The sequence below is a fragment of the Gopherus flavomarginatus genome, chromosome 7 (genome assembly GCF_025201925.1).
Source record: "Gopherus flavomarginatus isolate rGopFla2 chromosome 7, rGopFla2.mat.asm, whole genome shotgun sequence".
NCBI lineage: Eukaryota > Metazoa > Chordata > Testudines > Testudinidae > Gopherus > Gopherus flavomarginatus.
Window position 1 is genome coordinate 47,676,510 of NC_066623.1, and position 25,146 is coordinate 47,701,655.

Sequence of the window (25,146 nt, forward strand, 5' to 3'; positions counted from 1 at the left end):
AGGGGGTCTCCTCTCGTATAATTCAAAATCAATAAAATAACTAGGATTCACTGAGTTAAATCTGCTAATCAATTACTTGACTTATGTCCTCAAAAAAACAACTCCAGTATTCAGTAAATAATATTCAGTTTTATAACTTTCCAGGAGCAATTCCTTTTGAAAAGAAAAAAACTCAAGGACACAAAATCCAAGCACTAGTGTTTAAAAGCAATCTTCAGATTATGACACAAACACTGCCAGGAAGTTTAGACCTAACACTGACCTCATCATTAAGGCATTCCCAGGAGACATATTCTGTGTTGATTTTCACAATACCCTTTACTGTGGAGTTGTTGGCCTTTGCGGAGTTTTGTCACTACTTCAGAAATACTTAACTATGGGGTTTTAAGAATTTAGTGCCAGAGTTGACTGTTGTAGATTGAGAGCCACGGTTGTTTTTAAATAGAGTTCTTTATTGAGTTGGGGTTTTTTTACTAGCAAAGACAGTAATCTGATTTTCTTTTTCTTTGTGGTATCTTGCAAAAGATATGGGGGAGGAATAGCCTGCTAAACCCAGGGTTGTGAGTTCAATCCTTAAGGGAGGGATTTGGGTCAAAAATCTGTCTGGGGATTGGTTCTGCTTTAAGCAGGGGGTTGGACTAGATGACCTCCTGAGGTCCCTTCCAACCCTGATATTCTATGAAAATATTTCACCAGTGTAACATATATCTAAGACTTAGCTTTATATGAAGAACTTCCCCTAGGAGCACCCTGAAACTTACACCAAAAAAATTTGCATTTGTTTAAAACAAAAATTAAGTGAATATTGTTCTCATGTAATTGAAGGGCTGATAGGGCTGCCTTGAGCAAAGCATATTGCAGGCTTCTGAAATTCCTCCCTGCCCATGTCCCTCAGTCCTGACCCAGAGCAGTCCATGCTATTCCTGTCCTTGACCCCTACAGAGCTGTGCCAATGAACCTCAGAGCAGCCTGCCCACTCCCCAATTGTCTCTAATGTCATGAGAGTTTCACATTGTGGTAGGATTTGAAATTGGATGAGAACATCAAACTCACCTTCCCTTTTTACCTGTTTTGAGATTTAAAGCTGAATCTTCCAAAGTTAAAGGCCACCGCACCAACCTGGTCTTAGAGACTAGTGCACAGCTTTATATGTCTCTGCCTCCTTTGCATTTAAAGCTTTCCAACTCATCCATATCCATGGGTTCTAATCCCTTCCCCACTGTATTCCCTGATCAGTCTGACTGAAACCAGTAGGCTGCCAGGGTGTGACTTGGAGGTTTTGGCCCAAGATAGTTGCCAACTGTTTTGGTTTGAAAAAACATGAGTTTGAATTTGTATTTGAGGGCCTGGGCAGGCTCTGATGGTTGTTTATTAATTGTCAGTTTTATATTTTTATCTTTCACACTAGAAGCTAGGTTACTAATCGTGACCAAAAGTCATTCCCTTTCTAAGGGCTCTTTAGTAGCTGTGTAGTGAGTTGGTGTACATCACCATTAACACCCTGGCTGGTGGGGAAGCTGAGCTTTGAAGTGGAATGGAAAATGAATTCTTCTCTAACTCTTTAAGATGGCCCATGTAGGTCAAGGTGCTGAGGTAGTGGGGGAGATACTTGAGCTGGCACTTCCTGTTTGTTACCAGTTCTGGGCATAAATAGACTCATAGACTCATAGAATTTAAGGTCAGAAGGGAGCATTATGATCATCTAGTCTGACGTCCTGCACAATGGAGGCCACAGAATCTCACCCACCCACTCCTGTAACAAACCCCTAACCTATATCTGAGTTATTGAAGTCCTCACATTGAGGTTTGAAGACCTCAAGCTGCAGAGAATCAAATAGAGGTCTTCATTTTCCCAAGCAGTAAACCCAGCACAGTTCCCTTTTCAATTAGATGACAGATTTAACAGGATGACATAAACCAAACATCATGGGCAGTGAAGGTTCTAGTTCAGTAAAGTACCACATGCTTAAATCTGACTGACTGATCAAGGGCCTAAGAGTAGTTCTTCTTCGAGTGGTTGTTCATGTCCATTCCAAGCAGGTGTGTGCGCTCCGCATGCACGCCAGCCGGAAGATTTTCCCCTAGCAGCATCCATAGAGTCGGCCCTGGGGCCCCCTGGAGTGGCATCACTATGGCGCCCTATAAAGGGGCCCGCCAACCCTCCACCCCCTCAATTCCTTCTTACCACTGGTGACAGCTAGCTGGAACATCTCTTGCGGATAGCAAGTTAGCAGTGTCCTATCCTCGCATGTATAGTCTGTGTATGTAGTTAGTTTACTTAGGTCATTTGTATATAGTTCTTGGTAGTTGGGGGATCCCCCCCACACGTTTTCATCGCCTGCTGGGGCATGGCCAGGACCCGCGGGTTTAAACTCTGCAAGCGGGAAATTCATGCCCAAGAGTGACCCACACTCTGCTTGTTTGAGGTGCCTCAGAGAGGGCCACCAAAGGGACTGATGCTCTGTCTGCAGGGGCTTTCACCCCAGGACTCTCAAAGACAGAGCTCAAAGACTTAAAGTCCTCCTGATGGAGGCTGCCTTGCGGCCACCCTCGGACCTGAAACCAGCCGAGGCGGTGCCCAGCACGTCTTCCTTGATGCAGAGCACCCCGGCACCGGCATCAAGACTTAGGGCCCAGCCCAAATCCCCCAAAACCCGGCACCAAACAGTGGGGTCATAGGAAGTCGGCCTCAGTGCGGCACCGGCCGGTGAGGGAATGGTCACCCCACCAGGACCTTCAGAGGCCAACGCCGTCCGTGGGTACAAGTGGACAGGATGGGCTATAGCCCTCAGCTGCTCCGTTGACTCCCGCACCGCAGAGAGGGCGGTCAAGTCCAGGTCAGCCTAGATCCCCAGACCTTAGTGGAGACTTGCGCCTCCCCTCGACACCGGAGGTATTCGAGGCGGCCTCAGACTTGATGGGACTTCCGGCGCTGGCCTCCCCGCACCGTAGCAAGGAGTTGCCTACCACGGCCCGTCCCCCAGTACAATCGAGGGGCAAGCCGGCCATGCTGTTGCCTCCCTCCCCGCCCTGCGCTGCTCGGGCGTCACCGGACCAGATAGGAGGCTCCTCGCTGCCTCAGCATCACTCTCCAGCAACACAGAATGCTGCTCCCCCCAGGTCCTCTTACTCAGAGACCTCAGACTCAGAGGCAGACTCCTACCGCTCCAGCCGGTCACAGAGCAGGAGGTCAGTTTCGGGGGTGAGCCACCAGCGTTACCCACAGTGGCAGCAGCAGCAATGGCATCCGCCCTCATGGTGGCCGTTTTGGATCCCCTGGGCCTACCACCAGTCGGTGGGCCAGGCGTTTGGTCCTCGATCCAGGTCGGCCTCGGTCTCCTCGGCATCGGTGGCCCCAGCGCAGTTGCCTCCTCCACCGGCACCGTCGCTGGGCAAGGGTGTGCCGTATCCAAGTTCAGCACCCCCTAGCTGGGCAGCGGCACCGGCAGCAACTACGGTTCGGGCTCAGCAAGCACCGCCTGGTACGCCAAGCTGCTCACTGATGACCCCGGTACCAGTCGCGGTGCTGCATTCAGAATCGGAACTGGCCCTGCAACACAGTACCGTGTGCCACAGGACCCCGAAGAGCTATATGCAGCTGAAGAAGAGCCGATCCAAGTGATTTCCTCATCTTCTTCCGCGGACGAAGCGGTCTTGGGCACAGCTGTGGCACTGGCCCCGGAGGACACTGATCCTCCAACAACTGTTCCGGCAAGCAGCGCAGAGCCTCGCAATCCAGACTGAGGAAATTGAGGTGGACGTGGATCCGGTAGTGGACATCCTGGCTCCCTCAGGACCATCCAGGGTGGCCTTTCCATTGATCAAGACCATAGCGGATACGTCCTGCACCTTATGGCAAATGCCAGCCTCATTGGCCCCTACTGCCAAGAGAAAGGAACGGCGTTATTTTGTCCCCTCTAAAGGGCACAAACACTTGTACACTCACCCCCCCCCCGGACTCCCTGGTGGTAGACGCAGCCAACTAACAGGAGCATCAAGGGTTTCAGGGGTCAACACCAAAGAACAGGGATGCCAAAAGGCTCGATCTCTCTGGTAGAAAGGTGTACTCTACGGCAGGCCTTCAACTCCGTATTGCCAACCAACAGGCGGTCGTAAGCCAATATGGTCATAACACATGTTCAGCCATGTCGAAGTTTACGGAGCTCTTTCCCCAGGACTCGAGGTCAGAGTTTTCTACTCTTGTAGAAGAGGGAAAATCGATCTCCCGAGCCTCTCTCCAAGCAGCCCTAGATGCGACGGACTCAGCCTCGCGCACCCTGGCCACAGGCCTGGTCATGAGGCGGGGAGCCTGGCTCCAGGTCTCAGGCCTTCCCTATGAGGTCCAGCAAACCATTCAGGACCTCCCCTTCGAGGGGCAGATGCCGTTTTCAGAAAAGACGGACAAGCATCTCCACAGCCTAAAGGACACGAGGGCTACGCTTCGCTCGCTGGGCTTGCATACTCCTGCGACCCAGTGCAGGCAGTTTAGGCCGCAGACGGCCCTGCGCCCCTACCAGCCTCAGACTTGCCAGGGGCTGGGATGCAGACGGGGCAGACATGGCAGGAGGCATCACCAAACCCACCCCTCAGGCCAGGCGTCTCGTCAACTGAGACCGTCACCGGGGCCTCGGCCCCCTATTTGATGGTACAGTCGAGGGTGACCTACCTATCGAGACTCTGGATCCTTCTACCCCTACCTTTGGGTCACGTCTGTCCACCTTCTACCATGCCTGGTCCCAAATGACGTCGGACAGCTGGGTGCTCTGCACGGTAGAGAGGGGATATTCTATCCAGTTTTCCTCCCTCCCGCTCCACCAGCCCCCCTCCCTGTCCCTCTTCAGGAACCCCTCTCACAAGCAACATCTAATTCAGGAAGTGCAGTCCCTCCTGGAGGCAGGGGCGGTGGAGGAAGTCCCTCGGGAGCTCAGGGACAAAGGCTTCTATTCCAGGTATTTCCTAATACCGAAGGCGAAAGGGGGCCTAAAACCCATCCTGGACTTGCGGCCACTGAACAAGTTTGTACGAAAACTCAAGTTCCGCATGGTCTCCCTGTCCTCGATTATTCCCTCTCTGGATCCAGGAGATTGGTACACTGCCCTCGACTTAAAGGACGCTTATTTCGACATCGCCATAATTCCCCGACACCGGCGGTACCTCAGGTTCGTCGTGGCCGACGCCCATCTGCAGTTCACGGTGCTCCCATTTGGCCTGTCAGTTGCCCCAAGGGTTTTCACAAAGTGCATGGCAGTTGTGGCGGCCTTCCTGCGCAGGCGGGGCATCCAGGTATTCCCCTACCTGGACGATTGGCTCATACAGGGCCACACCAAGGAGCAGGTGAAGGCTTAGGTGTTGTTCATGAGGTGGACCTTTTTCAAACTCAGCCTCCTCTTGAACGAAGCCAAGTCCACCCTGTCTCCTACGCAACGAATTCATAGGGGCAGTTCTGGACTCCACCCACGCCAAAGCGTACCTTTCGGAATCGAGTTTCCACACGATATCCAAGCTCCTCCTCGGACTGCAACGCGCCCCGACTACCACAGCGCGGATCTGCCTCCGGCTGTTGGGTCACATGGCGGCGTGCACCTATGTGATAAACCATACCAGACTCTGGCTTCGCCTGCTACAGTCCTGGTTAGTGACAGTATACTGCCCGGCCAGGGACCCCTGGGACTCAGTGGTGTCCATTCCCCACTTGGTGCTGAGCTCGCTACGGTGGTGGCTCGACCTTCAGAAAGTGTGCACGGGCGTCCCCTTTGCCGCCCCTCAACCTTCCCTCTCTCTGGTAACAGATGCCTCAGATTGGAGTTGGGGAGCGCACTTGGAGAATCTCAGGACGCAGGGCTTGTGGTCGCCGGAGGACCTCGAGTGCATATCAATGTCAGGGAGCTGAGAGCAGTTCACCTGGCTTGTTTGACCTTCCAGTCCCACCCGGCCAGCAGATGTGTTTCGGTCCTCTCGGACAACACATCAGCGGTCTTTTATATTAACAAACAGCGGGGTACACGCTCCTCTCCCCTGTGCTGGGAAGCCCTCACTTTGTGAGATTTCTGCTTTCAGAATGCTACCCACCAAACAGCGTTCTACCTTCCGGGAGAGAAGAACGGCCTGTCAGACACCCTCAGCTGCTCATTCCGGGGTCACGAGTGGTCCCTTCGACGGGATGTAGTACACTCAATCTTCCAGCTCTGGGGCTTTCCCCGGTTAAACCTGTTCACCTTGAGGGAAAACAGGAAGTGCCGACGGTTCTGCTCTCTCTTGGGCCGCAGTCCAGGGTCTCTGTCGGACGCCCTCCTCCAGTCTTGGGGTATCGGACTGCTCTACGCCTTTCCTCCAATCCCCCTGATACACAGGGTGATTTTGAAGATCTGCAGGGACCACACACGGGTAATCCTGATAGCTCCGGTGTGGCTGCGCCAACACTGGTACACGTCACTCCTGCACATGTCCATTTAGGCGCCCCTGATACTGCCTCTGCTTCTGGACCTGATCACGCAGGACCAGGGCTACCTCCGCCACCCGAACCTGGAATCTCTCCACCTCACGGCCTGGATGCTCCATGGCTGAACCCGCTGGAGATGCAGTGCTCCCAGCAGCTCAGACAAGTGCTGCTCAGTAGTAGGAAGCCATCAACCAGGGCCACCTACCTGGCCAAATGGAAGCCCTTCTCCATATGGTCAGGTCAGCGAGGTCACGATCCACTGGGGGTCCCAATCCCTATTATCCTAGACTGTTTGCTTCACCTCAGACACCTGAGCCTTTCCCTCTCCTCGATTCATGTTCACTTGGCAGCCATCTCGGCTTTCCATCTGGGAGAGGGGGGTACCTCGGTGTTCGCGAACCCGCTGGTTGGTCATTTCCTCAAGGGCATGGACAGGCTATTTCTGCATGTTCGTCAACCAGCTCCTGCCTGGGACCTGAATCTGGTCCTCTCCGCCTTCACAGGACCTCCCTTTGAGCCCCTGACTTTGTGCTCCCTGTTGTACTTGTCGTATAAAACCACCTTCTTGGTGGTGATCACCTCAGCCAGGAGGGTGTCAGAGCTCAGGGCGTTGACATCCCAGCCCCCGTACACTGTCTTTTATGAGGACAAGGTCTAACTTAGACCTCACCCGGCCTTCCTCCCCAAGGTCGTCTCCTAGTTCCACATGGGACAAAACATCTTTCTCCTGGTGTTTTATCCGAAACCACGCTCTTCCGGTGAGGAGCGGAGGCTACATTCCCTGGATGTCCGCAGGGCCTTTGTCTTTTACATTGAACGTACCAAGCTGTTCAGACGCTCGACTCAGCTCTTCATCACGGTGGCGGATAGGATGAAAGGGCTCCCGGTCTCCTCTCAGCGAATCTGTTCATGGATCATGGCCTGCATCTGGGAATGCTACCGCATAGCTAAGACCCTTATCCCTCCGGACCCTTTCCACTCCACTAGGGCACAGGCCTCCTCTGCGGCATTCCTGGCTCAGATCCTGACTCGAGAGATTTGTAGAGCAGCCACGTGGTCCTCCATCCACACGTTCACATCGCACTATGCCATCACGTACCAGGCTAGAGATGATGCAGCATTCGGTCATGCAGTACTCCAGTCAGCAGTGAACTCCGACCCCACCACCTAGGTTCACGCTTGTAAGTCACCTGCTTGGAATGGACTGAACAACCACTCGAAGAAGAAAAAATGGTTCTTCTTCGAGTGATTGCTCACATCCATTCCAGTTAGGTGTGCGCGCCGCGCGTGCACGTTCGTCGGAAACTTTTTACCCTAGCAACTCCAGTGGGCCGGCAGGTCGCCCCCTGGAGTGGCGCCGCCATGGCGCCCAATATATATCCCTGCCGGCCCACCCGCTCCTCAGTTCCTTCTTACCGCCGTGTCGGTCGTTGGAACTGTGGAGCGCGGCATAGCTGTCCTCCACGTCCCTAGCTCTCTTTGTTTTTCTATCGTTATCTCTATTGTAGTTGTTAATTAGACTGTTAGTTAGATAGTAGTAGTTAAGTGTTAAGTAGTTGTAAATAGTTTTTCGCCGGGGGCTTAGCCCTTCCCGGCACCCGGCACCGGGCTCATGCCTGGTTCGCCGGGCTTCAAGCAGTGTGCGGCCTGCAAGAAGCCTATGCCCACGAGCGACCCCCACGACGCGTGCCTGAAGTGCCTGGGGGAATCGCATAGATCCGACAAGTGCCGCATCTGCAAGGCTTTTAAGCCAAGGACTAAGAAGGAGAGGGATCAAAGGCTCCGGACTCTCCTCCTGGAAGCGGCACTTGACCCGGCGGCTTCGCAGGCCGTGATGTCGGCGCCGGCACCGGATCGCACCGGCACCGAGAAGACTCCCCGGCACCGACCTTCTCCGGCACCGGGGACAGAGCCTAGGCCGTCGAAGTCCACTACTCCGGCCAGGCACACCCGAGTGGAGCGCCCGGCCTCAGTATCGGCCGCGGCGCCGCCGGCACCGTCGACTCCGGGCCCGGCGGGTCCGTCGAGTCCGGTGCCGCCAAGCTCCCCCATGACATCTGGGGTTGAGATAGTGGTGCCATCTACACCAGAGGCCTTCGCCTCGGCACGGGACCTCATAGCCCTGACCGAGCCCACGCAGCTACCACCCCCGGTACCTCCGGTGCGGGTTGTGTCCAGAGGCAAGCCTATGATGTCGGCACCGTCCCGGGACTCTCGTTCTCGCTCCAGGTCCCGACGTCAGGGTCGCTCCAGATCCCGCCGCCGCTCGCAGTCCCGGCACCGCTCCCCTCAGCGGTACCGGTCGCACTCGCGGCGCCGGTCGACACCGAGACGATCGCGGTCGGACTCCAGCCGCCGTTACCGGCACCGCGAGTCCAGGAGCCGATCCAGACGTTCGCCGCACCGGTCGACCTCCCGGCGCCGAGCTGGTGACAGGTCCCGGTCCCGGTCGACCTCCCGGTACCGAACCGGTGGCAGGTCCCGATCCCGGCACCGAAGCGGCGCCCGGTACCGATCCAGATCCCGGCACCGTGGCAGAACTCGGTCCCGCTCCCGGCACCGTTACGACTCCCGGCACCGGTCCCCGGCACCGAGACGATCGCCCGTGCCGGCCCGCGCGGACCATTACCATCCAGGGTCCGCTCCGCCATGGCCCTCGAGGCAGCCGTCCGTGTCTTCGCTGGCGGACAGTGGGTACGCGCTGGGCACCGACCGGCAGGCGGCGCTGTTCAGCGAGCCTCCACAGCAGGACGCAGCCCCACAGCAATGGGGTTTCTGGACACCCTGGGCGTATCATCAGGCCCAGGGCCCCCAACAGCTCCCTGCTAGGCCGCCGACTGCAGAGCGCAGGGCACCTGAGGCCTCGTTGTCTCGCCCCCCTCCCTCCCCGGATGGGGAGGAAGGATCCAAGCAACAGGACTCCACTTTGGCTCCTGAGGCAGAGGCGAGGGCCGAGGGAGACCCCCCTTCGGACACCCTCTTGCCGGGGGTCTCCTCATCTTCTTCCCCTGATGAAGCGGTGGCTGGGACCTCCTCCAACAGCCCCCCCCCCGCTGGACCTCAGGGCGCACCAGGACCTCCTCCGGCGAGTAGCCCAAAACCTGAGTCTACAAGCCGAGGAGGTCTCGGAGGTAGAGGACCCTATTGTCACCATCCTCTCCGCAGACGCTCCCACCAGGGTCGCCCTGCCGTTCATACGGACCATCCAGGCCAACGCCACCACCATCTGGCAGTCCCCGGCCTCCATTCCTCCCACTGCGAAGGGCATCGAGAGGAAGTACATGGCTCCTTCTAAGGGCTACGAGTACCTCCACGTACACCCGACTCCGTGTTCCCTGGTGGTCCAATCTGTCAATGATAAGGAGCGTCATGGCCAGGAGGCTCCAGCCCCCAAATCCAGGGAGGCTAGGCGGATGGACCTCCTCGGCCGTAAGGTGTACTCGGCGGGGGCGCTGCAACTCAGGGTCTCCAACCAACAGGCCCTGTTAAGTAGATACGCCTTTAACTCCTGGGTGGCAGCAGACAAATTCAAGGAGCTGTTGCCACAAGACGCTCGTCAGGAGTTTGCGGCCATCTTAGAGGAAGGCAAGAGGGTCGCACGCACGTCCTTGCAAGCCTCTCTGGACGCTGCGGATTCGGCTGCCCGTACCCTCGCGTCGGGTGTAACAATGCGTCGCCTCTCCTGGCTGCAGGTTTCCGGCCTTCCGCCGGAGCTCCAGCACACAATACAGGACCTTCCTTTTGAAGGCCAAGGGCTGTTTTCGGATAAGACAGACCCTAGACTAAAGAATCTAAAAGACAACCGCGTCATCATGAGGTCACTGGGGATGCACACTCCAGTGACGCAGCGCAGACCCTTCCGGCCGCAGCAACAGCAACAACAGCGCAGGCCGTATCTCCAGTTCCGCCAGCGGCAGGACCTTAACAGGCGCCGCGGCAGGAACGGAAGGCGCAGGCATTCAGGGAACCAAGGGGGCCAAAACCAAGGCTCCTCTAAGCCCCCGCCTGGTCCCAAGCCTTCATTTTGAAGGTGCGCCCGAGGGCGCAGTAACAGTTTCCCCATTGGATCCTGTCCCCCCGTTTTCCAACCGCCTTTCTTTTTTCCTCCCGGCGTGGTCCCTAATAACATCAGACCGCTGGGTTTTACGCACGGTGCAGTCGGGATACCGCCTGCAGTTTGTTTCATTTCCTCCTCCCCGCCCCCCTTCCTCGTCCCTCTTCAGGGACCCCTCTCACGAGCAATTCCTTCGGCAGGAGGTGCAGACGCTCCTCCGCAAAGGGGCTATAGAGGCGGTGCCGGAGAACGAGCAAGGCAAGGGGTTTTATTCCCGCTACTTTCTGATCCCCAAGGCCAAGGGAGGCCTCAGGCCCATCCTCGACCTGCGAGAGCTCAACAAGTACCTGGTGAAGTTGAAGTTCCGCATGGTTTCCTTGGGGACCATTATCCCATCCCTGGATCCGGGAGACTGGTACGCCGCCCTCGACATGCAGGACGCGTATTTCCACATTGCTATCTGGCCACCCCACAGACGTTTCCTTCGCTTCCTTGTGGGGTCTCTGCATTACCAATTTGCAGTCCTCCCATTTGGCTTGTCCACGGCCCCGAGAGTGTTTACGAAATGCATGGCAGTTGTTGTGGCGCAGCTTCGGCGCAGTCGTATCCACGTGTTCCCGTATCTAGACGATTGGTTGATTCGGGGCACGTCGGAACAACAAGTCTGCAACCATGTCCGTGTGATCACCGACATGTTCGCCACTCTGGGCCTCTTGGTGAACACAGACAAGTCCACCCTGGCCCCCACACAAAGGGTGGAATTCATCGGGGCCGTCCTGGACGCCACTGTGGGCAGGGCCTTGCTGCCATTGCAGCGGTTCCAGGCCTTGTCGGCAATCGTGCAACGACTACAGACAGCCCCCCTGACGTCAGTGAGGACGTGTCTAACCCTGTTAGGCCACATGGCGGCCTGTACTTTCGTGACCAATTACGCTCGGCTCCGCATGAGGCCACTCCAGTTGTGGCTCATCAGTCATTACAGGCCGACAAGACAGCCACTAGATATGTTAATCACGATCCCCCAGAGGGTCTTAGATTCTCTCGGCTGGTGGCTGGACCAGTCAGTGTTGTGTGCGGGTCTCCCCTTCCACCCATCTCAGCCCTCGGTGTCCCTAACAACAGATGCCTCAGATCTCGGCTGGGGGGCCCACGCAGGGACCCTGAGGACGCAGGGCCTGTGGTCCCAGGAGGAGGTGGGGCTACACATCAACATGCGGGAGTTGAGAGCGGTCCGTCTTGCTTGTCAAACGTTCTGTCATCAGCTCCAGGGTCGTTGTGTCGCGGTGTTCACCGACAACACGACGACCATGTATTATATCAACAAGCAGGGCGGCACCAGATCCTCCTCCCTGTGCCACGAGGCGATACGACTCTGGGACTTTTGTGTAGCCCACTCCATTCACCTCATGGCTTCCTTCCTCCCCGGAGTACGGAACACGCTGGCGGATCGATTGAGCAGATCCTTCCTGTCACACGAGTGGTCCCTTCGCCCGGACGTCGCCCTCTCCATCTTCCGGAGGTGGGGTTATCCCCGGGTGGACCTCTTCGCGGCCAAGGGGAACAGGAAGTGCCAAGCGTTCTGCTCCTTTCAGGGCAGGGAACCCGGGTCGATAGCGGATGCCTTCCTCATCCAGTGGTCGACCCACCTGTACTATGCATTTCCCCCATTCCCGTTGGTCCACAGGGTCCTTCTGAAGGTGCGCAGGGACAGGGCTCATGTGATCATGGTAGCCCCGGCGTGGCCCAGACAGCACTGGTACCCCATGCTGCTGGACCTGGCCATAGCCGACCCAGTTCCCCTGCCCCTTCATCCGGACCTGATTACCCAGGAGCACGGGACCCTCTGTCACCCGGACCTGCAGTCGCTGCACCTAGCGGCGTGGCTCCTGCGTGGCTGACTGGCTCTGAGCTGCGCTGTTCCACGCCGGTGAGGGAGGTGCTCTTGGGCAGCAGAAAGCCGTCCACAAGGGCGACGTATTTGGCCAAATGGAAGCGTTTCTCCTGTTGGTGCGTGGAGAGAAATCTCCGCCCTATGGAAGTTTCAGTAGCCAACATCTTAGACTACATTTGGTCCCTCAAAGGGCAAGGTCTGGCCATATCGTCGTTACGAGTCCACCTAGCGGCTATCTCCACCTTTCACCCGGGTGCGGATGGTCACTCTGTTTTTTCCCACCCGACGGTGTCTAGATTCCTTAAGGGGCTGGAACGTTTATACCCTAACGTCCGTCCCCCTGCTCCAACCTGGGATCTTAACCTGGTGTTGTCCCGACTCATGGGGCCCCCCTTTGAGCCGTTAGCTACTTGCTCCCTGCTTTATCTCTCTTGGAAGACGGCCTTTCTAGTAGCTATCACCTCAGCTAGACGGGTGTCGGAACTCCGGGCTCTTGTGGTAGACCCCCCATACACGGTCTTCCACAAGGACAAGGTGCAGCTGAGGCCACACCCTGCCTTTCTCCCCAAGGTAGTCTCGTCCTTCCACATCAACCAAGAGATATTCCTTCCGGTTTTTTTCCCGAAACCTCACTCCTCAGGCAGGGAGCAGCAGCTCCACTCGCTTGATGTCCGTAGGGCTCTCGCGTTCTACGTGGAGAGGACCAAGCCCTTCCGCAAATCCCCCCAGCTTTTCGTGGCAGTAGCGGACCGCATGAAAGGGCTTCCTATCTCCTCCCAGAGGTTATCCTCTTGGGTAACGTCCTGCATCAGGACCTGCTATGACTTGGCCCACGTCCCTACGGGCCGTGTGACTGCGCATTCTACCAGGGCGCAGGCGTCGTCGCTGGCTTTCCTCGCCCGTGTGCCCATCCAGGAAATCTGTCGGGCAGCGACCTGGTCATCGGTCCACACCTTCGCGTCCCACTACGCCCTGGTCCAGCAGTCTAGAGAGGATGCGGCCTTCGGATCTGCTGTGCTCCATGCCGCGACTTCTCACTCCGACCCCACCGCCTAGGTATGGCTTGGGATTCACCTAACTGGAATGGATGTGAGCAATCACTCGAAGAAGAAAAGACGGTTACTCACCTTTGTAACTGTTGTTCTTCGAGATGTGTTGCTCACATCCATTCCACACCCGCCCTCCTTCCCCACTGTCGGAGTCGCCGGCAAGAAGGAACTGAGGAGCGGGTGGGCCGGCAGGGATATATATTGGGCGCCATGGCGGCGCCACTCCAGGGGGCGACCTGCCGGCCCACTGGAGTTGCTAGGGTAAAAAGTTTCCGACGAACGTGCACGCGCGGCGCGCACACCTAACTGGAATGGATGTGAGCAACACATCTCGAAGAACAACAGTTACAAAGGTGAGTAACCGTCTTTTACCCACCTTTTAGTAACTGTTGTTCTTCAAGATGTGTTGTTCATGTCCATTCCAATACCCACCTCCTGCCCCTCTGTCGGAGTGCCAGCAAGAAGGAACTGAGGGAGTGGAGGGTCGGCGGGCCTCTTTATCGAGCGCCATAGTGGCACCACTCCAGAGGGCGCCAGGGCCGACTCTACGGATGCTGCTAGGGGAAAATCTTCCGGCTGGCGTGCACACGGCACGCACACACTTGCTTGGAATGGACATGAACAACACATCTCGAAGAACAACAGTTACTAAAAGGTGGATAATCGTTTTTTCCCATCCCCTTCCACATGAGGATTAAGTGCTTTCAGATGTTGCTATATGTGATAAGAGATTTTTTCTGGTTACACAATATGGGCAATGGCTGTGACTGTTGTTACCAATATGAAATTACCAAACCTTCATAAATAGGTTTACCTGGAATGCAAGTGGCACAGAATGGAGAGGCATTTCTGCAACTCAGTGCTTCAATAGAAATGTAACACATCTTTTCATATTTTCCAGGATCACTTGTTGTTGCCTGCCACCACCCATAATAAGACCAGACGGCCCAAGATGTCTATCGTGTTGCCAGCAATAAACATCAGTGGTAAGTCCAAACCTTGATTTAGGACAAATACTTTAAAATAGATATGCCTGGATTGGTCATAGAAGACAAAATGTAATATAAGTTTAATAAATCAAACTGCTTTCCTGCTGCAGAAGCCATATCATAGCTTTACATACTCCTAATGTAGGAATCACATGCCTGCCAAAACAGGGTTCTAAGCTCCCATTGTTGGTGGAACAAATGGCTATTTGGAGACCCTGGATGTCACTAGTTAATAAACAGCCTTCTAGTGAGAGGAGGGATAACTTAGTGGTTTGAGCATTGGCCTGCTAAACCCAGTATTACGGGTTCAATCCTTAAGGGTGCCATTTAGGGAACTGGGGTAAAAATCTGTCTAGGGACTGGTCCTGCTTTGATTCTATGGTTCCAGGATAGTTCGACCCCTAGAAAATCTTAGAATTTAAAAAAATCTAAAGTTTGGCTACCATTTGCTATAATGTATAATGTATATGAAGGATGAGGAGTCTCCAATCTCCTGCTTTAACACTGGATAAATGTATATATTTTGGCCTTTCTGACAATAATTTGGGGCTCCTTGAAGATATTGTAGGGGTAGAGGGGAATGTCCCCTTTTCATCCCAGTATTGCCAGGCCTGCCTGCTACATTAGGCACAGAACCTTTTTCAAAGAAGTTATCCATTACAAGCACACATGTGCTTTGGATCCAGTATCTGAGAACCAAGTACAACAGAACCCTCCTTCACTAACCACTTCCAATTCTAGGCTTTCTCCTGGTCACAGAACTCAAAGTGCTGTCTCCTTGGGGGTTAATGTTCCGGTCTGATAAACAATATTTCAATAGAAAAAAAATCCAGTTTTAGTGTGTTCCGTAGTTCTTAGGATAGAATATGTGATCATGAGAGGTTTTATCAACTACAGTCTGCTCTGCAAGTGGTACAGCTCAGACAAGTGCAATAAAATCTTCCCACCACACTATGACATCCTCTGTGTGCCATGTTAGAGAAAAACTGTTTTACAAAAGTACTAATGTCAACATTCTGAGTTTGATTCACCCTGCAATACTTGTGTTTCACGCCAATGTCACTTCACTGAAACCCATAGACTAACCTGGTACAAAACAAGAGTGAATCATACCCTTCATTGGAACCTTTTTTCCAGATCCCTCCACCTGCAGCCCATGACTCCAGGCTGTATCCCTCTGCTGCAGTTAACTTTAAAGTTGATCAGAGAAATCTAACCACATCTGAATTCAGGTTGATGTCACTGAAATTTTTTTTTAAAGAAAACCAGAGAAAAGTTCAGACAATGTCAAAACTGCTCGTTTCACTGTTCTCAGAATGAACCATTTTGGTTTTCATTTTGAAATAACTTTTTGTTTCATAGACTTTAAGGTCAGAAGGGACCATTAGGATCATCTAGTCTGACTTCCTGCACAATGCAGGCCACAGAATCTCACCCACCCACGTAGGTCAGAGCCATTGAAGTCCTCAAATCATGGTTTAAAGATTTCAAGGTGCAGAGAACCTTCCAGCAAATGACCTGTGCCCCACGCTGCAGAGGAAGGCGAAAAAAACCCAGGGCTTCTGCCAATCTGCCCTGGAGGAAAATTCCTTCCCGACGCCAAATATGGTGATCAGCTAAACCCTGAGCATGTGAGCAAGACTCACCAGCCAGACACCCAGGAAAGAATTCTCTGCAGTAACTCAGATCCCATCCCATCTAACATTCCATCACAAGCCATTGGGCATATTTACCGCTAGTAGTCAAAGACAAATTAGTTGCCAAAATTAGGCTATCCCATTATACCATCCCCTCCATAAACTTATCAAGCTTATTCTTGAAGCCAGATATGTCTTTTGCCCCCACTACTCCCCTTGGAAGGCTGTTTCAGAACTTCACTCCTCTAATGGTTAGAAACCTTCCTCTAATTTCAAGTCTGAACTTCCTGATAGCCAGTTTATATCCATTTGTTCTTGTGTCCATAATGGTGCTGAGCTTAAATAATTCCTCTCCTTCCTGGTATTTATTCCTCTGATATATTTATAGAGAGCAATCATATCTCTCCTCAGCCTTCTTTTGATTAGGCTAAACAAGCCAAGCTCTTTGAGTCTCCTTTCATATGACAGGTTTTCCATTCCTCGGATCATCTTAATAGCCCTTCTCTGAACCTGTTTCTAAATTTTTTTTAATAAAAATTGAAATAAAAACAAAACATTTCAGTTTGGTTGAAACAAAACAAAGTGATGGACCCAAAATGGAATTTTTCTTCATTGAGAATTCAGAAATTCAGTGTTTGTTCCAGTTTGGAATACAGCCAGATTTGAAATCTCAAAACCCCTCACAAAATGGAACTTCCATCCTCCACGCAGGTCTAGTTAACTCTGTAGAGTCAATTAATGCCTCTAAAACCAGCTTTAAATGGTATAATTTTAAAGTCCAGTATCTCAGTCTTGCTGTGATTGGAAGAAAAGGTGGTGTTCATTAGGAAGCTTGGAATTTCCCTTTCTGATGGTGTAAAGGTCATGTTTCTACCTCTAGCATATCTCCCCTTAGTCTCCTCTTTTCCAAGGTGAAGGAACTGAAGAACTTAATAATTCCCAACACAGGCTTTTGGGCAAGAATATTTTTTTGTAGGAATTGCATGCTTGTCTCTTAGTCCACTTCCCAACTCACTTTGCCAGTGCGCCTCAATCTTACCTACTCCCTATTTTTCCAGTCCCAGCAGAGATCGCTAATGATATGAGGTTTTGTGCAGAACTGAGAGGTCAGGAGAAGGGGACTCAGTCTTAGTTTAGTTGAGCTGATAGTACTGTGGATCAGGATTGAAAGACATTGGTAGAGCTGTATGAGGGCCTACGGTGTGAATAGCAAGGGCTGCTTGAGGTGTGAGGGTTAGGAGTGGAATAGCCATTGTTTTCTCTTCAGCCTTTGCATAGAGTCAATCATAGAATTGTAGGACTGGAAGGGACCTTGAGAGGTCATCTAGTCCAGTCCCCTGCACTCATGGCAGGACTAAGTATTATCTAGATATATAGGCATTCTTCTAACCTGATCTTAAAACTCTCCAACGATGGAGATTCCAAACCATCCCTAGGCATTTATTTCCAATGCTTAACTATCCTAACTGTTAGGAAGCTTTCCTCATGTCCAGCCTAAACCACCCTCTCTTAAGGAGATCCATTTTTCTCCCTCCTCCTTGTAATAATCTTTTATGTACCTGAAAACTGTTATCATGTCCTTTCTCAGTCTTCTCTTCTCCAGACTGAACAAACCTATTTTTTTCAGTCATTCCTCATAGATCATGTTTTCTAGACCTTTAATGATTTTTGTTGCTCGTCTTTGGGCTTTCTCCAATTTGTCCACATCTTTCCTGAAATGCAGTGCCCAGAACTGGACACAGTACTCCAGCTGAGCCCTAATCAGTATGGAGTAGACCAGAAGAATTACTTCTTGTGTCTTGCTTACAACACATCTACTAATACATCCCAGAATGATGTTTGCTTTTTTTGCAACAGTATTACACTGTTGATGCATATTTAGCTCGTGATCCACTATGACCCCCAGATCCCTTTCTACAGTACTCCTTCCTAGGCAGTCATTTCCCATTTTGTATGTGTGCAACTGACTGTTCAGTACTTCGCCTTTGTCCTTATTGAATTCCATTCTATTTACTTCAAACCATTTCTCCAGTTTGTCCATACTAGCAACAGTAAAGCACAGCTTTTAGAAGTGGAAGTGAAGAATCACTTCTCTAGTAAAACTGAAAATGGATTTAAGAAGGTGCATTGAAATACTCCATGGGCTCTGCCTTTACCTCCCCCTTCAAACCCAGCCTTAGTGTCTTTAACTTTAAGCCCCTTCACAATTTAGTCCCATCCTACCCAGCTGATGTTGGCTTGTTCTGCACACAGCAATTTGCACAAGTTTAAGTAAAATAATTTTTTAAAACTCATTTAATTTAAACCAGTGCAGCTCCCTCTGTGAACACTCTCATACTGCATTTACAACTGGTTTTAGCTGGCATGGGTAATTCTAGTGACCTATAATATCGTCAGCTGCTGCCTTCGCTTGTGCCAGTGCTCCAAGCCTTTACTTCCCACCCATCAGCTTCTTCCTTGTGCACTTCCACTCTTTCTACCATTATGCATGGAAAAATCAGCCTGCTCTAAGCCATACAACTACTGCCAGACCCTTCTTCAGGCTCACCTCTGCCATAAGGCCATTCAACAACAGCCAGACCCTTCTTCAGGTTCACACCCAGACAATGATCCCTCTAATTTTTGACAGGCCATATGCACCAAAAATTTCTTCTGTGCAAATTTTTGAAGCAGAGTTCAAATTTGTGCGCTATGAGGCAAATGCGCCCAAGCGAGTAAAATGCTTATACATTTTAAAAGTTTTTATTTGCAATTTGTGATAATAATAGTGCATAGCTCCAATCACGTCCATGCATCTGCGGCAAAAAAACACAGGAAAATGGAGATGTGTGAGTCCCAACATGATCAGTGTTCCACATTCGAAATGCTGGTGGGGAGGGATATAATTCATTGCCCTCCTTCTCCTCCAGATGGCGGGTGAGCAATGTCAAAAGTCACCCGTAAATGATATTTCGGCCTGGCTCCGATGTAGTATTTCATTTTTTGTGCGGGCAGGTGTTTTGCCATGTGCACATGTGCACAGTTTAGAGGGAACAGTGCAGGCAGGTGCTCACCACAACCAGGCAGGAGATCTGTGACTGGTCCTTTTCCTACTCTCTCATTTTTGTTAACTTCCATTCTTTTACTAATCCCCTCCCACCTCTGCTGCCACCATTCTTGCCACTCCTCACCCCTCATCTGCTCCCAGATGAAAAACAAAAAACAAACCCGTAATTCACAACACTGGGCCAATTCCACACCACATGGATTTGACGGCATGTGACATCCCGTTCCCTCCCCTCCCTTTCCCTCCTTCAAGTGTGTGCGTGGTTCAGGCTGTACATCCTCCAGAGCAGGGATTGTCTCTTATCTGTGCTGGGCATAACACTCATCACCCTGAGGCCCTTTCCCAATCAGGGCCCTTGGGCACTAGCATGTTTAATAATAATACACTGGACTTAGATCAGCTCTCTGGAGATAACAACCCAATTTTGCATAAAATACACAGGCTCATTAATGACTATCAGTGATGAGGAGACTCATTTTGAGTCGCACCCAAAAGACTGAATGTATACAACATAAACATGTACAGTAGTTAATTCCCAAAGGGAGGAAGCTCTATGCCAAGCGAAAGCACATGTTGTACACAGAGTCTCTGTCTGAGCAGGAATACACTCTGTACCAGGTTAGTTAAACTTTCCATCAGATAATCTATACAAAGTCATGCCTTATTATGCACTTTACAGTGCAAATGAACCATAAATCCAAATGTTTTTGTTACATTTAAGCACACTGAAAATGCTGTCAGATGCAGAATTTCCATAAACTGAATGAATTAGCTTCAAGCGTCCAACATTTTTGCTGGTTCCATTTTCCCATGCAGTTTGGTAAGACAAATGTGGTAATATATAATCAACCTTATTGCAGAGGAAACATTTCATTAGAGGTTTCATAATTATTTTTTGCACTTATCTGCCTGAAAATTCATTTTTGTGTCCATGTTACAAGAATCCTTCCCTGGTTGAGCTGGATTGTAACACACACAGATAATTTTATCGTCTGGAGACTGAGTTATATTTCTGATAATGGTTTGGAAAGTGTTACATTTCCTTTGAAAAAGTTACTTTATCTGATCACAATATGAGCAGTTTTTAAAAGAAACTGGACTGAATAATGCTTTCAAACAATGTGAGAAATAAACAGTGTAAAATTGTTTATTTAAATGGAAACACCAACATTACCTGGGGAATATCAGAGGCCCAGGGATTTGGGCAGAGACACTGAAACCGATAAGACATAAATGCAGTTTCAGAACAAACATACAGCAAACCCTGTCTTGTGTCAGTCAAATTGGCCTGTGGGTGCGGGAAATACCAAAGCATCTGTGAGAGACCCTGGGAGACTCTGCTTCGTTTTTAACCTATTAATTCCAGTTCACTTTGGGGCAGATCATGCCCATGAGAGCCTTATGTGGGGGAGGAGCTCCTCCCCTTCACAGTTCTGTCCCTCCTTCCTGGAGACACTGCAGAGTCTGGCATGGGGACTGCGCATGTCCAGGGGCAGCTGCCAGGAATATGGTGGTTAGTAGGCAATGAAGCCACAGTAAAGGCTTCTCTAGGTGGCTGCTGCTTCCAAAGGAAGCCACCGTTCAAAGATTTGCCCCAATGGGGAGAGGACAGCTCTTTCTGAAAGGAGTCAGCAGGGCTGGTGGGAGCTGAACATGTGCCCCTCTAGCCCCTGCTCCCACTGTCCATCCTCTTCTCCAGCTACAACTCTGAGGGAGGAGGGGAAATCATTGCCATTGAGGTAACTGACAGCCTTCCTCTTGCTGTCATGGCCCTTTGAGTGCAGAACAAGGGAGTGTGATTGGGCCCGCCTTGATTTTGAAACAATGCCCAGAATGCCTTCATTTGCTTCCTTCTACACTGGCCCTGATTCTGAACCCAAAAACAATATGCAATTCAATAGAAAGTGGTTTGGGAGTCTCAGGTAATCTCTTCCAGGCAGGATTCTCATCCTTTTCTGACTGGCCCCAGGATCTCTCATCTGAATTGCTGATCTCTATTGTTATATTCTGCCATTGCTTTCTTTGTGGGACTCCCAGTGACATCAGAAGGTGTTCATGCAGAGAACAGATACAAGCTAGAATTAGAGAGAAGAAATGAATGGCCTCTCACTGTGTGGACCTGCATATGGCTCTAGAGTGGAGAGTAAAGGCTAATTGCAAGAGGGAAATTAGAGGTCAGTGTGTATTTTGCTGTTTCTCTAAACAAGTTTCAAACTATTGGGAAGTAAAATGTGCTTAGAAACTTCTGTACATCAGCCAGTTTGTTTATTTTTCCCCTTTCACATCATCATTCAGATATTTCACATATAATTTCCACAATTCTTTAAGACGCTTGTAGGAGTGAGATGCAAACAGTTTCCTCCTTTCCCTCTCATGGAGTTCCTGATGCTGTCATTACAGGTGAATTTAAACCCTTTTTCTCAAACTGTTTGAGTTAGAACTTAGGCTTGGTCTACACTACAGAGTTAGCTTGATGTAACGCAGCTTACATCAACCTGACTCTGTCAGTGTCTACGCTACAACGGTGCTCCTGCCAGTGTAAGTCACCTACTATATTGACTTAATAACATCACCTCCACAAGAGGTGTAGCAATTAGATCAATGTAGTTAGGGCAATGCAGTGTCCATGTAGACATTGCCTTACTTACATCACCTGTTGGCTGTCAGCTGGGTACCAGGCTCATAGCTGGATCCCCCTTGGCCGCAACGCTGATATCCCAAGCTCTCAGCCAGGCATCGGCTCACAGCTGGAGCCCCACCCAGGGGCTAACAGCTCAAGCTGTGACTCAGTTTCACAGCAGGGAGCCTACCAGCAGTGAAATTGACATTCTTTTCAGTTTTATGGCTGCTATTATTTCACATTTCATCTCCAGTTCCTGCTGTCAGCACTGTGGTGGGAGCTTTACCTGTGAGTCCTGCATGGCTTTCAGTGTCCCACAATGCCCCACTTCAGTCAGTGCAAGTGCTCCTCATGAGGACACGCTCCCACTGGCAGAAGGAGGGCAATGTGGACACCAACAGCCGATTTAATTGCTGCAGTGACTGTAGGTTGACCTAACTTACGTTGACCTAATTTTGTAGTGTAGAGAAGCCCTAAGTGTCCTTCTTGCTATGAATCTCCATGGAGACTCCAAGGTTTCAATTAGCCATGGAAACTGAGTTACGCTCTATCCCCAAAAATGATTCCTTCAGACAAAGGCTGAAGTACTTGGGGAAGCTTGCACCACCTCTAATAGTGGTGTACCTCTTCTCTGGATAAAGAGAGGACTTCTGTCTCCTGGGCTGCCAGTCCAGCATCTTTCACCAATGTTAATTTCACTCACAGGCAGACTTACTTCACAGTGTGGGTACATCTGCATTGCAAACAAAAAAAAATCTTGTGTCAGAGAGTGTCAGAGCCTTGGTCAACTAACTGAGGCTCACAGGGATGATGCTACAAGGTTAAAAATAGCAGTGTAGATGTTACCACTTGGGCTGGAGCCAGGGCTCTGAAACTCATCCCCCTTGCCATGTTTCAGAGCCTGGTTTCCACCTGAGCCGGAAGGTCTACACTGCTATTTTAAGCCTCATAGCATGAGCACAAGTCAGTTGTCATGATCCAAGATTCACTGTCATGGGGTTTGGTTTGTTTGTTTGTTTATTTGCTTGCAGTGTAGAGCTAGCCTATCTGAGAGGCTGGAAACCCTGATATTAATCATGGTGCATCAACTGATTGTCTTCATGTTAGGGTTAAGGAGAATGCTACACGCTGAATGTTAATCCAGGAAGATCTATTATTTACTGGGTTTCATCTTGTAATTTACAGCAGTGTAACCAAGGAAAATCCAGCCCATAGTTTATTAAGTGTTGGACATCCTTTGTGGAGGAAAAGTGCTACACAGATGTAAACTGGGATATTCAAAGTAGTCTAGGGATTTAGCCACAGGTCTTCCATCCAGACTAATGGAAGGTGAATGGCTAAATCCTCTGGTCTTCTGGGAAAGAAAGCTACTAGAGCCTCCCCTGAGATAGTGCTTGGGGTGTGCTACAGACCTCCAGGATCTGATTTGGATATGGATAGAGACCTCTTTAATGTTTTTAATGAACTAAACACTAATGGGAAATGTGTGATCAGGGAGACTTTAACTTCCCAGATATAGACTGGAGGACAAGTGCTAGCAAGAATAGTAGGGATCAGATTTTTCTGGATGTGATAGCTGATGGATTCCTTCACCAAGTAGTTGAAGAACTGACAAGAGGGGATGCCATTTTAGATTTGGTTTTGGTGAGCAGTGAGGACCTCATAGAAGAAATGGTTGTAGAGGACAACCTTGGTTCGAGTGATCATGAGCTAATTCAGTTCAAACTAGATGGAAGGATAAACAAAAATAGATCTGGGACTAGGGTTTTTTATTTCAAAAGGGCTAACGTTAAAGAATTAAGGAAATTAGGGAGGTGGATTGGACTGAAGAACTTGTGGATCTAAATGAGGAAGAGGCCTGGAATTACTTTAAGTCGCAGCTGCAGAAACTTTCGGAAGCCTGCATCCCAAGAAAGAGATAAAAAAACATAGACAGGAGTTGTAGACCAAGCTGGATGAGCAAGCATCTCAGAGAGATGATTAAGAAAAAGCAGAAAGCCTACAAGGAGTGGAAGAAGGGTGGGATTAGCAAGGAAAGCTATCTTAGTGAGGTCAGAACATGTAGGGATAAAGTGAGAAAGGCTAAAAGCCAAGTAGAGTTGAACCTTGCAAAGGGAATTAAAACCAATAGTAAAAGGTTCTGTAGCCATATAAATAAGAAGAAAACAAAGAAAGAAGAAGTGGGACCGCTACACACTGAGGATGGAAAGGAGGTTAAGGATAACCTAGGCATGGCCCAATATCTAAATAAGTACTTTGCCTCAGTCTTTAATAAGGCTAATGGGGAGCTTAGGGGTAATGGAAGGATGACAAACAGGAATGAGGATATGGAGGTGGATATTACCACATCTGAGGTAGAAGCCATACTTGAACAGCTTAATGGGACAAAATCGGAGGGCCCGGACAATCTTCATCCGAGAATATTAAATGAACTGGCGCATGAAATTGCAAGCCCATTAGCAAGAATTTTTAATGAATCAGTAAACTCAGGGGTTGTACCGTACGACTGGAGAATTGCTAACGTAGTTCCTATCTTTAAGAAAGGGAGAAAGAGTGATCCGAGTAACTATAGGCCTGTTAGTTTGACATCTGTAGTATGTAAGGTCTTGGAAAAAATTTTGAAGGAGAAAGTAGTTAAGGACATTGAGGTCAATGGTAATTGGGACAAAGTACAACATGGTTTTGCTAAAGGTAGATCGTGCCAAACCAACCTGATCTCCTTCTTTGAGAAGGTGACAGACTATTTAGACAAAGGAAATGCGGTAGACCTAATTTACCTCAATTTCAGTAAGGCATTTGACACGGTTCCACATGCGGAATTATTAGTCAAATTGAAAAAGATGGGGATCAATATGAGAACTGAAAGGTGGATAAGGAACTGGTTAAAGGGGAGACTACAACGGGTCATACTGAAGAGTGAACTGTCAGGCTGGAAGGAGGTTACTAGTGGAGTTCCTCAAGGATCAGTTCTGGGACCAATCTTATTTAACCTTTTTATTACCGACCTTGGCACAAAAAGCAGGAATATGCTAATAAAGTTCGTGGATGACACGACGCTGAGGGGTATTGCTAACACGGAGAAGGACTGGGATATCATACAGGAAGATCTGGACAACCTTGTAAACTGGAGTAATAGTAATAGTAATAGGATAAAATTTAATAGTGAAAAGTGCAAGGTCATTAATAATTAATAATAAGAACTTTAGATTAATAATAAGAACTTTAGATATAGATTGGGGACGCATCAGTTGGAAGCAACAGAGGAGGAGAAGGACCTTGGGGTATTGGTAGATCACAGGATGACTATGAGCCGCCAATGTGATATGGCCGTTAAAAAAGCTAATGCGGTTTTAGGATGCATTAGGCGAGGTATTTCCAGCAAAGATAAGGAGGTGTTAGTACCGTTATATAAGGCGCTAGT

At 50.3% G+C, this 25,146-nt stretch overlaps 1 protein-coding gene across 6 annotated transcripts in view; it reads left to right on the forward strand.

Moving 5' to 3' along the window:
- Positions 1–25,146, forward strand: part of ATF6 (activating transcription factor 6) — a 343,590-nt gene that overhangs the window by 272,728 nt on the left and 45,716 nt on the right. For 4 of the 6 annotated variants that reach the window (XM_050963199.1, XM_050963200.1, XM_050963202.1 and 1 more), the window contains one exon: positions 14,335–14,419. The exons of 1 other annotated variant lie outside the window; for it this stretch is intronic. In XM_050963199.1, coding sequence (XP_050819156.1) covers positions 14,335–14,419 — 85 coding nt within the window. Of the gene's footprint in view, positions 1–14,334; positions 14,420–21,142; positions 21,280–25,146 lie in introns of all 6 variants that reach the window. One more of the 6 variants, XM_050963201.1, reaches the window with a different exon arrangement.